This window comes from Phocoena sinus, chromosome 12, assembly GCF_008692025.1.
Source record: "Phocoena sinus isolate mPhoSin1 chromosome 12, mPhoSin1.pri, whole genome shotgun sequence".
NCBI lineage: Eukaryota > Metazoa > Chordata > Mammalia > Artiodactyla > Phocoenidae > Phocoena > Phocoena sinus.
The window spans coordinates 88258760-88272094 of NC_045774.1; the positions used below are offsets into that span (position 1 = coordinate 88258760).

The following is a 13335-nucleotide window of genomic DNA, read 5'->3' on the forward strand; positions in this document are numbered from 1 at the left end:
TCATCACGTTTTCAGCCTTTCACATTTCCTTGCTGCCCACCACTCATTAAACCAATGCCACAAGTTTTAAGTTCCCATAATTGCAAAATCTCAGTTTTGGTAAAATATTTTGTAGTTGTCATATTAGGCTAGATTACATTAACTCAACAAATACACCTTAACCCAATGATTTTCTCATGACAAGTCATTGGAAATCCGTTGCCTCTGCAGGGTAGACCTTTCCCAAGTATTGACTTAGGAATCCAAGCGTCTGGAATATTTTAGAGTCACCAAATGGAATATGTGGCTTCCAAGTGGCTAGAGCAAAAAGGATGAGAGATGGAAAGGCTTTGACCTGGACTGAACACCCAGAATTTCTATTAGGATTTCATTGGCTAGAACATGTATGACTTTGGAATAACAGATGAACTTTACTATCTCCACCACATAGTTCCAAAACTCGTGGCTGTCTTTAGCGAGATGTCAGCTGGCAATCTGGCTGTTGGCTACTTCCTCAGCATCTCGTGGGTCACTTCTGCCCACTTTGGTTGTGTGCCCTCATCCTCTGCTACTTCACACCAACTTTGTATAAGTATTTGTTTTAAATTTCCAATGGGAAAGCTAAGTCCATAGAACTAAGAGTCTATGAAGGGCATTATAAGTGGAAAAATAAAAGCCAATTTCAAAAAGTCACATGTTGTATGGCTCTACTTACATAATATGATTGAAATGACAAAACTGTAGAGATGGAGAAAAAGTGAATGGTTGCCAGTAGCTAAAAATAGCAGGGCAAATAGGGACTAGTGAGAATATGAAGGTGCAGCATAAGGGAAATCTTTGTGGTGATGAAATAGTTCTGTACCTTGAAGGAGGTGGTGGTTACCTGAATCTACACATGTGATAAATGACATAGAACCATATCCACACACTGTACTAATGTTGATTTTTTAGTTTTGATACTATATTATAGTTCTATAAGATGTATCTGTACGCAAGGCTTCTTGGTACTATCTTTGCAACTTCATGCAAATTATTTCAAAATAAGTGCTGAAAAATGCACATTTCGCTTTTCACTACTTTATCCTGTGGATTACCTTGTTAACTGCCACTACAAATATCCACAGAGATATATTTATAAATTGGGAAAATTTTGTTTGTTTGTTTGTACAAGAAGCCAAAGTAAGATTTTATTTATTTTTATGTCTTTTTATATTTTACATATGATGTATCCTAGAATGGGGATATTGGACTAATGCTAATAATGAAGCAATATATGAGTCTTCTACCCTTTTTTACAGAACTGATCTAGTGGGCATGTGTTGTGGTGAATTATAATAGGGTTAGGTGGAATTCACATATTTTTATTATTAATCTGCCATTAATTAACCAACTGTGTGACATGTTGCAAGTTGCTCAACCTCTAGCAAAATTAGTTTTTTACTTAAAACAATTCAACTATAAAACTGGATAATAATGGCCTTTTATAAATTCCAAGTTTGTCTTTAAGGATTTTATCAAATTGTATGGATATAAGTGCTATGTAAATGCCAAGCATTACATAAATATGAGGTAGGGTCATTCAGCTAGTTTCTTACCATGGAGCCAATTAACACTGATGTCTTAAATATAATTAAATGTTATTTCTTACAAAAATTTAATAGAATAATATGTTAATATATCACACCACTGAGAAATGAATGTTCATTCTTCTTCATGTACTCAAAACAGAAGTTGAGTTATTTTAATATCATAATGCCAGTGGTGTGGTCACTCAACATTGTAAACTGCTATTATGCCTTTATATTTTAAAATTTGGCACACGATTCAAACTTCAAATCAATTAATAGCATATCTTCTTCTAAGTGTTTTGTTTTTGTTTCTTTTTTTTTTTTTTGGTTTGTATTCTCTTGCTAAGTAACTTAATTCTCTGTAGCTAAATGTTTCTTGATGCTCTTGTTCACATAATAATGAATGAGTTTTATATGAAGTTTTTTAATGAACCTGTTGTATACCGTTGGCCTTCGGTCATATACTGATTGGTTGACAAGGTTTATGAACTTGAAGTACAAATATGTTTTTTTTTTTTAACTTCAGTAGATAATTTCTGGAGGCCAGGTGTGCCATTTTTAGTAGGAAGTCAAATATTTCCCTTTTCAGCTCTCCCCAGCAAGTATGAATTATCCAAAAACCTATTCATTACCCAACAAGGAGTAAAGGAGTAAATTGTGCTTTTGAAATCCAGGATTTAACAGATATGGCAAGGATGTCAGGCCAGTACCGTGGGTACTTTTTTATAACCAGTAGGAGGTGCCTAATGGAAATGTGCTAAACAGAATCCGACAAACACCTCAGCTCAGTAATGAAACAGACGTTGATTCCAGTCTCGTGGAAGCTGCATTGGAACTACCAGACTTGGACCTTAACATCAGTACTTTATTTGTTCTTTTCACATGATCTCAGGGTGGGGACTAGAGGCAGGCAAGTGCCTTTCTTAGGGCACAGACTTTCAGGAAGTGCCCACTCTCACACTGCATCCAGTGCCAAGTATTTGAGTACTCAGCTCTGCTGTTGATAGACATTATATAATCAGATGATCATGGCCACAAAACCAGCCTCAATAAATCTGAAGGAATTAAAATTATATGATAACACACTCTCCAAATGTAACAGAATTAAATGAGACATTGACAGCAGAAAAATTCTGAGAAAACTTCAAATATTTGGAAATTAAACAAATTTCTAAAATAACCTGAGTCAAAGAAAACATTACAATTGAATACAAACATACACAGCATACCAAAATTTATGAAACGTAGTTAAAACAAGGTTTACAGGTAATTTTATCATTCTAAATTCCTACATTAGAAAAGGAAAAGGTCTTAAATCAATATTCTAAGCTTCTACCTTAAATAACTAGAGAAAGAAGAGAAACTGAACCCAAAACACACAAAAGAAAGGAAGTGGTAAGATTAGGGGAAAATTGTTAAAATGGATAAGAAAAACTGATGAAATAAACCTTGGTTTTTGAGTAAAAAGAAACTGACATATCTTTAGTCGGACTGACCAAGAAATAAACAAGGAAGACACAAATCAACAAAACCAGAATTTAAAGTGGAGACATAAATAATGATCATTCAAAATTAAAAGGATTATAAGGAAATACCATGGACTCCATTATGCCAAGAAATTAGACTATTTAAATGAAATGGACAAATTTCTGGAAAGACACAAATTACTAAAATTATCTCAAGAAGAAACAGATAGTTGATGCAGACTTGCCAAATAGTTAATCATAATCCTTGTGAAATGTTCAAAAAATAGAAGTAAAGGGGAGACTTTTGAACACATCTTATGAGGCCAATATTACCTTTATACCAAAACCAGGCAAAAAACAAGTAAGAGAACCACTTATGAATATACATTGAAAATCCCCAACAAAATATGAGCACAACAAATCCAGAAACACAAAAAGCATGTTTTTGTACTCTAAAAAAGTAGAATTTTCTCTAAGAATGCAAGATTGGTTTAACATCTAAAAATAAATTTATGTTACTATAATGAAGGACAAAACCACATAAAACCAGGACAAAAACCATTTGACAAAATCCAACACACAATCATTACAAAAACTCTAAAACAGCTTAGAAAAAGAACAAAACTCTCTTGACCTGATAAAAAGCATCTATGACGATTGTCCAGTTAATATCACCCCAGTGAAGTGGTGTTGGCAGATTTTCCCCTAAGAACGAGAACAGCACAGAGATACCCACTTTCACTATCTAGTCAATGTTTTACAGGTTGTTGCAGACTTGGATAGGGAGAAAATAGATCAAAAAACATACAGATTGAAAAGGAAGTAGTAAAACTACCTTTATTAACAGATGTCATAATATCTTATGTAGAAAATACTAAGAAATGCAAAAAAAGAACTACCAGACTTGTGACTGAGTTTATAAAGCTTTCAGGATACAAGATAAAATGCAAAAGTTAATTGTATTTTGATATGCTAGCAACAAAATTTCAAAAATTAAATTAGAAAACATTTCCCTTTATAATAGTATCAAAAAGATAAAATGCTTAGGTATAAATTTAATTAATTAAATGAAAGACTAACTGAAAACTATACAACATTGGGAGAGAGATGAAACAATATCTAAACAAATGGAGAGGTATTGCATATTCATTGAGTGGAACACCTTAGTTTTGAGATGGTAATTCTTCCCAGTTTAACCTATTGATTCATTGAAATCCCTGTCAATATCCCAGGAGGCTTTTCTGAAGAAATTGACTAGCTTATACAAAACTTTATACGGACTGAAATTTTTTTAAAAAAGGAAAAAGTTTGATGACTGCCAAATTTCAAAACTTACTATCAATCTGCATTGATGCAGGCAGTGTATTATTGCATATGGATAAGTATATAGGCTTATGAGAAGGAATTGAGAGTCCAGAAGTGAACTCATGTTTATGATCACTTGTTTTTTCACAATAGTGAAAAAGGCAACTAAATAGAAAAAGAACAGTCTTCTCAAAAAAATGTTGCCTGGACAATTATATATCAACATGTAAAAAGTTATACATATATAAAACAACATGTTTTTCATATATATGAAATAACATATCCTTATCTCACATCATGCAAAAAATCAAAGGGATTATAGATCTAAATTATGAGCTAAATTGATAATAATGTCTAATAAATCATAAGAGAAAATCTTTATACTATTGGTTAGACAGACTTTTTAGATATTATAACAAAACCATGATATATAAAATTTACAAGTTGGACTCAATAAAGTGAAAGACAGATTTGATAATTTAGACTTAATTAAATAAAAACTTTTCCTATCCAAAAGTCACTAACTGAGAAAATGAAAAGTCAAGGCAACACAAGGAAAAAATATTTGCAAGTCACATATATCATAACAGAATTGTGTTCAGAATATGAAAAGAACACTCACTACTCAATAATAAGAAAATAACACAATTTAAAATATTTTCTATATATGAAGGTAAATTTCATTAAGTAAGACATACAAATGGTTAATAAACATGACAAGTTACTCAAAATCTTTATTCTTATGAGAATGCAAATTGAATTGAGATACTATTTTACAACCACTAGAAGAGCTATAATAAAGAAAATGGACAATATTAAATGTTGGCAAGAATGTGAGTAACAGGAACTCTCACAGATTGATGGTGTGAATGAAAAATGGCACAGCTACCTTGCAAAACAGTTTGGCAGTTTCTTATAAAGTTACACATAGGGCTACCCTGGTGGTGCAGTGGTTGAGAGTCCGCCTGCCGATGCAGGGGACACGGGTTCGTGCCGCGGTCTGGGAAGATCTTACATGCCGCGGAGCGGCTGGGCCCGTGAGCCATGGCCGCTGAGCCTGTGCTCCACAATGGGAGAGGCCACAACAGTGAGAGGCCCGCGTACCACAAAAAAAAAAAAAAAAATGTTACAAATAAATTTACACCTCAGCAATTTCTCTGTCAGGAATCTGTGCAAGAGCTACTAAAGTATATATCCACCCAAATACCTGTGAGTGAATTAATTGCTCATAAAAGTTAGTTGCTAAGAGAGTAGGTCTTAAAAGTTCTCATCACGAGAAAAAATAAGACAAACAGTAACTGTGTGTGGTTATGAATGTTAACTAAACTTATTGTGATGATGATCTCACAATATATACATACATTGAATCATTGTGCTATACACCTGAGACTAAGAATGTTATGTGTCAATTACATCTCAATAAAAATGTTAAAAAGTAGAAACAACCGAAATGTTTACCAACTTGTGAATGAATAAACAAAATATTATATATATTTTGAGTTGCTCTTTGGCAATAAAGAGTAAAAGTAGTGATACATGCATGAAAAATCCTCAAATATTTTATTCTAAGGAAAGAAGCCAATCACAAAAGACAATATATTGTACCATTCCATTTATATGAAATGCCCAGAAAAAGCAAATCTGTAGAGACAGAAAGATTAATGGTTGCCTGAAGCTGGATTTGGGGACAAAGAGTGACCATAAAAAAGCCCTTTTTTGGTAATGGAGATGTGCTGAAGCAGGGTAGTGTTGACGGTCCAATAGCTATATACACTTGCAAAAATTATTGAGTTATAGATTCGCAGTGGGTGAATTCTATGACCTGTAAATTATACCATGATAAACGTGTTTAAGAAGATTTCATGAACTCTAGAGACTTTTTCTATACCAAGTTTTTGTACATACCTATGTTCATATTTTCTTTCTGTGTGTGTTTCATCTTTTAAGGTCCATTCTGTGTGGAGTCAATGGAACATTGTGTTTCTCAGTCTTGTTGGAAAGGAGAAATTAGTCAAAATAAAAGCTCAGCTTACATTTTGGAATGCAAAGAAGGATATCTCAATCAAAGCTGTGAAACCTATGTCAATGAGTGTTCACCAAAACCATGTCAGAATGTTACTGACTGCATTGATATTCCAATGGTAAGTCTGAATCTAACATACAAGGGAGTGGTTTTAAAATATATTTTACCATTACTAAGCTGTTTGAAAAGTACAAATAATTAAACTTCTAATTAACATATTGTAATTTTCAAACTCAGGAACATCAGAAAATGTATTTGACTTGCTTATTTTCACTGTTCCCATTTTAAATAGAAACCCCAATTTCAAAACTACTCTTCAATTTTAATTTTTGTTATTCTGACAGAAGTCTCCTTTGTGAACAATATGTTTGTAAACTTTTCATTTTTAGTTATTTAAAAATATTTTCTTTATTATTTGATTATTTTATATTATTGCATTTTTTTTTTTTTTTTTTTTTTTTTTTTTTTTTTATGCGTTACGCGGGCCTCTCACTGTTGTGGCCTCTCCCGTTGCGGAGGACAGGCTCCGGACGCGCAGGCTCAGCGGCCATGGCTCACGGGCCCAGCCGCTCCGCGGCATGTGGGATCCTCCCAGACCGGGGCACGAACCCGTGTCCCCTGCATCGGCAGGCGGACTCCCAACCACTGCGCCACCAGGGAAGCCCTATATTATTGCATTTTAACATTTTATTTAATAGTTAAATAAATAAAAATAGGAAATAATTTAGTAGTTCCCACAAATGACAATCTTTCATTTTGGTAAGATTCATTCATAATATGAATTAATATTCATACCTTAAAGATTTCCTCACTCACATGTCCAGGGGTCAATGCTGGTTGTCAACCACATCCTCAACTGGAACTATCAGCCATATCCTAAATAAAATTATTTTGTGTGGCTTGTGTGTCCTCACAGCATGGTGGCTGGGTTCCAAGCATTCCCAGATAACCAGACTCTGTATGTCCATTTTAAACCTAGCCTTTAAAGTCACAGAGCATCCTTTCCCCATAGTCACAGCTTGCTTACACTCAAGGGGGTAAATATGGCCCCAATTCTCAATTAGGGAGATGTTGAAATAAGGTAGTAGGAAGAGTGTGTGACATGGGAAACAATGTTGGGACGTTTTGGAAAATAGAATCTTCCACATTGTTGCACTGAGTGAGAACTTCTACTACCTGCTTATGAAAATAATTTCCATCTCTCCCCATGTAAGAATCCTTTTATTATCTTTGAGATATACAGATTTCTTTTTGTAAAAAATACTTTTTAATCTTTTCTAGGATATCATGTGCATGTTTTCACCAATATGTACGGTCAAGCATTGTAAGCAACTTCAAATACCACTGGAGTCTTTTCCTTGCAAGATTAATGCCACAAGTATGAAATATGAGAAAGATTATCATTGCAGGTATAATTAACTTCCTATTTTTAAACAAAAATATATGAATTTTAAATCCTGTGGACAAAAATAAAACAATGTTCTGTTTTAAGCTTAAAAAACTTTAATGGCTTATAGTATTTTATTTCCAGTTAAAGTAGAAAAATCTTAATGCTTTTTCTATGAAATGTTTAAATGTTGTGGCATTGGTTTTAAATAAATATTGGAGCAATTCATTTTTTTTTTTTGCGATACACGGGCCTCTCCCATTGTGGAGCACAGGCTCCGGACTCGCAGGCTCAGCGGCCATGGCTCACAGGCCCAGCCACTCTGCGGCTTGTGGGATCTTCCCGGACCGGGGCACGAACCCATGTCCCCTGCATTGGCAGGCGGTCTCTCAACCACTGCGCCATCAGGGAAGCCCTGGAACAATTCTTAATCATAATTTGGGCATACCATCCTAAAACATCTATTTTGTTTTGTAATGAAGATGTTTAGGATAGCTGGATAATATTTGAAGGTCTAGAAGGAAGAGATAATGTAAGTGCCCACAGTATTATTTCTACTGTACACACACATCCTTACTATTATTGTTTGAAAGGATAGACCCATTGTCTCTTCCTGCAATTCACAGACCTCAGCTGAGAGTTTTCCTTTAGGATCTTTAGGCAAAGTTTTAGGAAACAGTGTCTTATTTAAATAAAGACTTGTTCAAAATTACCGACTTGTAAATGACAGAAGTGAATTAGTTATCTGGGACTATCACTTTAGACCATTTTAAATAGCTTTATAGTTAATTTCTCACACCATCAAGAAGTGTAATTTGTACTCTTCACACTTGCTTGACTTTTATCTTGCTAGACTTTTATCTGCTTAAAGAAAGTTCTGTTAGGCATTATTGAAGGGCAGTAAACAAGCTCAGAACTTTTAGAATATCCATAAAAGCAGAACATTAAAAGCTGTGGTAGGGACTGAGTGAACTGATGAGGATGATTATAATTTTTGTGACTTTCTGTTTGAATTAAAAAAATAATTAAAAAAATTAAAAAATAAAAGCTGTGGTACAGGAAAACCTTAAAAGTACACAAAAAATCCGGGCACGTATATCACAGATGCATGTGCATTATAGATGTACAGTGGACACTATTTTCATCAATTTCAAAGACTCTAAATGCAAAGTTAAAAAACATATTAAGCTTTTAAAATTTGACATTTTCAAAAGTGAATGGAGAGAGACCTCCTCAATATATAAAGACCTTAGAACATCCAACCCATCAAGTCAAATCTGTGGATGCATTCAATCTTATATTAGCTCACCTATAAATCGAGCTATTATCCTTTTAACAATATTGGCTTTTTAATTTATAATTTCTAGTTCTGAGCCTTATAGGACTAGTATATTTGTGAGTCTACTTAGAAAAGTGATCAGCTTTAAAAATATGGATAGCATTATATAAATATAGGTAAATATGCATTCATATATATATATATTTTATCAAGTATGATGCTTTTATTGGTTTTTATTATTAGCATTATTCTAGTTGTCTAGAAGGCTTTGTTTTATATTTTATCATCAAAGGGAAAACTAGATAACTGGAGGCATTGTTGTCATCACTCAGTTTACTGTTATATTATTAATTAATATATTTAATTTTAAAATGATGGAGTTTGATCTTGAATGCTTTGTAAAGCATGTTTTAGATAGGATGAAAGTTATAGAAATTCAAGTTAGGTTTCCCTAGGATGGATTAAATATGTCAAATAGGTAACTAGTTGTAACAACTTTGAAGTAAACTTACTCGTGAAATTAATATGAGCCACTGTATGCATTCTAATTGTTGAGATTGCCCACATTCTTTAAAAATTTACATTGAGCACAATATACATTGTGCTCACTCATCTTGAATCTACTTAATTAAAAACGTTGTCCCCTCTATTGATTAAATTAGGCTACCAATTAAAAGAGGGTGAAAGATAAGAAAAGTGACAGGAGAGTAAAAATAAAACTTATTCAAAGGGCAGAAATAACACAGACTAATTTGAATGATGAGTGAAAACCCAAGCTTCAGAAATCAGTAAGAATGTGGGGAACACAAAACAGTTTCCAGCCCCCAGATTCTCCCATCCACAAACTCACCAATGACAGTGCAAAAAAGTTGCTAACTTTGACTCACATGAAGTAAAGGTCATATGATCAATATAAACTAATAAAACATGAAGTTGAAACAATGAAAAAAATAGTCTTGAAAGCGACTTTTCTTTTCTCAAAGGAGATTAAGAGAATCACTGAAAATAATGAGAAAATCAAACACCCTTTGACTTAAATGCTTTTAGTTAAAAATTTATCTGTGCATTGTTATATTAGAAGGTATGTGTTTCTGGAACAGTGATTCTCACACTAGCTGTATCAGACTTTAGCTGCATTAGAAACTCCTGAAAGGCTGTTTAAAACACAGATCATTTTTCCCTTCCCCTAGAGTTTCTAATTCAGTCAGTCTGGGGTGGGGATTGCAAATGTGCATTTCTACAAAATTCTCCAGAGATGCTGATCTGAGTTCAAACAGCATCAATGCAGAAAATCCTCCTACACCTTTTCGTCTACTTCATCCACACATCTCAACCCAAGCTTTTACTTTTTTTAATTATGAATCTGGGGAAAAAAGTGTGGGGTTAGAAAGGAGTAAAATGAAGAGGGGAGAACAGAAAGGTGATAATGCTATCAGTTTCTCTACTTGAACATATGGACTAGGTCTAAATTACTATGATCAGATGAGAGAGGAAATAAACTTACCTCCTGAGAATCCTTTGGCTTCTTGAGATGTCCATGGTAAATGGTGATAAGAGGTTCACCTTGATGGCCTTGAAGTTAGATCCTAGTGGGGCAATTGAGAGTGTTGGCAAGGAGTTAGGGGTGTGAGGGCTTGTCAGGAGCTCAGTGGATAGCCCGGAAACTCCTTCAAAGGCAATGTTGAAGCTGCAGTCTCTGGGGCCCCCTTTCCCTATGTGAGAGGTGATGTCCAGGGCACTGCCCAGCACAGCTCCAGTGAGGCCTTCCAGGTCCTAACTAGCTCTCTGCTGGAGGCTGGGGACTGAAGGCGCAGGGCACTGGAGGGCAGGGCATCACAACTGGAGAAAGCAGTACTCTACATTCTCCACTACACACCAGGGATGGGAGTGCATGTCCCACCAGACCACACGAGGGCTTTGAAGCGTGTCAGTACCCACTGTTCTGATACTGCCATCACAAACAATCACACAATCACATACAAACATGAGTACATACGCAGAGACACACACACTTAGCTCTTTTAATATTTACTGAATGCAGTGACTCTAATATTGTCTAATGTAAAGATGATTGCCTTCTGAATATTCAGAATAAAATGAAGAAACATGAATCAGGAAATAGAGAGTAATGCAACCAGCTAGTGTCTTTCTCTTACATCATTTTTTTTTTCTAGCCTGAAAATCAATTGTTTAAAAAATATTTATTGAGAGTTATCTTTGTAAAAGACACCATAAACTAGATAATAATAAGTACTATGGTTTTAAAAAATCAGAAATTATGTTATATATACATGTTTTTGCTTTCTAAACTTTTTATTTTCTCCACTCAAATTCTAAGATATTTCATGGGATAATAATGTTCTATTTTATTCTCTCAGCTTGTTTTTTTTTTTTTTTTTCCCGTTTCCTACTCAGAGTTGCATTTATAGCTTGTGCTGCTTAAGTGTCAATTCAGTGTATTAACATACTTTTTTTTTTTTTCTCACATCAGTTTCAGCATTTCATTAGTCTGTATGATGTCTCTCCACATCAGCCATGGGTGGGGTTAGGGTTTTCAGTGTCTGTCACAAGTAAACCTAATTAAGCATGAACTGTGACTTTGAAATAGAACATCGTAACACAGACATATATAGGTCAACATATTTCCTTTCAACAAATAATAAAGTTATATTTTCATATTAATTTTGAAAAATTCTTTTAAAAATAGCAATCACACATTTGGATGAGGAACTTGGTCACCCAATAACTCCTAACTAACAGGAAACCTCAATCTCTTGGAGTTAATTATCTCAAAAGCTAGGTTGCTACATTTTTCTTTCCTTGAAATCAATAGCCATATTTATAAGGCTAAGCTTTCCTTTTGAATAAATCATTCTGAAATTTGAAATTTAACATGGTAAAAAAGTTTGTTAAAGTTTAACCACAGTATTAAAATTTCAGATTATGGTTATAAACTCTATTCCAACTGAAGATATCTGGTGCATTGTTTACATTTCTTCATCAAGAGGACCTTCTGCTTTATTCATATAATTTTATATTTTCAGGGACTGTTATAATTGACAGAAGTCATCCTTAAATTTGGCCCCCTATGTGCTTCATTTTGAAAATATATGTATAATTTCTTCTCTTAGTCCTGAAGCTATTAATTTCCCTGTGAATAATAACTAACAAAACATAATGACAGAAGTTAGTACAGAGCTATATACATAAAGGTTGAATTAGTATCCTGTAACCTCCAAGTCTTCCAGCTCATACCTGATCAAATCAATCTTAGCCCCACACTGCTCTGTACAGCCTCTAACGCTTCAATATCCAATATTCTCTGCTGTGCCCTCGGGATCTCATTTGTCAGCAGTAAATTCTGCAACACCACACTCTCTTTATATACCTTCCTTTCTGTTTTCTGGCTGAAACCTGGAGTCTTCTTTGGTGGCTCTATCCATTCACCCACAACCTGCGTACATCTGTTGAGGAACTGTGTAGGTAGCCTTGCCATTGTTGCCATATCCAGACCAGTTTTCTTTCCCCTCAAAAGCCTGTCTATTTTTAGCACATAGCTATTCCATAGATCATTCTCTCCCTAACTCTGTTTCTCTGTCCCCAGGCTCCTTTCAAGCATCTCCTCTTCTCTTAGGTCCTGTCCATCCCCAACTATGGCTCTAGCATCTGGCTTGTGTTCTTTTCTCTACAACTATTGTCATCTTTCTTGATGACTTCAGCATCCATCTTGGGAATCAACCTACCTGATTGCTTAAATCCTTTGATGGTTATTTTATAATTTTTTTCCTCCTCCATCTAATCTTGACCCATTCCCCATGGTCATGTCTTATTATTCATCGTGAACTGTAACTGCACGCCCTACAAACCTTGATTTAAATGTTTGCACTCTCTGATCATCGTATCATGTATTTAAGAATGTTATTTAAGTGTTTTATTTCCTTGACTTCAGGCTGAGTTATGAGGATGTCATTTTCCTTGTGAATGAGATTCTGGAGTTTCTCTTAGATTTCAAGCCATGGGGGTGGGAGGGGTGGGGGTAGTGGAGGCACATGATGGTTGATTACCTGAAACTCAACAGGTTTCCTCTGCCTTTGGGGTAAACTTCCCTGGGTCAAGGGTCACATATGGTGTTTTGGGGCTTCCTTCTTGGTTTGTAATGATAGTGTTAACATTTTGGACCAATTTTTCATGATCAATAAGCCCTGGATTGTTTAGAAACATCTTTCTCAGAGATTCTGTTGCCTAATCTTCATCTAGCAGTCTGTCAACCTGGTCTCATTAATGACTGAATATTAGTTCTTCATTTAATTCATAGCCCTGGCTCTCAT

The 13335-nt window shown here is 34.7% G+C and overlaps 1 protein-coding gene across 1 annotated transcript in view; it reads left to right on the top strand.

The window, feature by feature from the left end:
* The window catches only part of EYS (eyes shut homolog), a 1696347-nt gene that overhangs the window by 86621 nt on the left and 1596391 nt on the right, over window positions 1-13335 (top strand). The window contains 2 exon segments of the mRNA XM_032651890.1: window positions 6266-6459; window positions 7623-7750. Coding sequence (XP_032507781.1) covers window positions 6266-6459; window positions 7623-7750 — 322 coding nt within the window.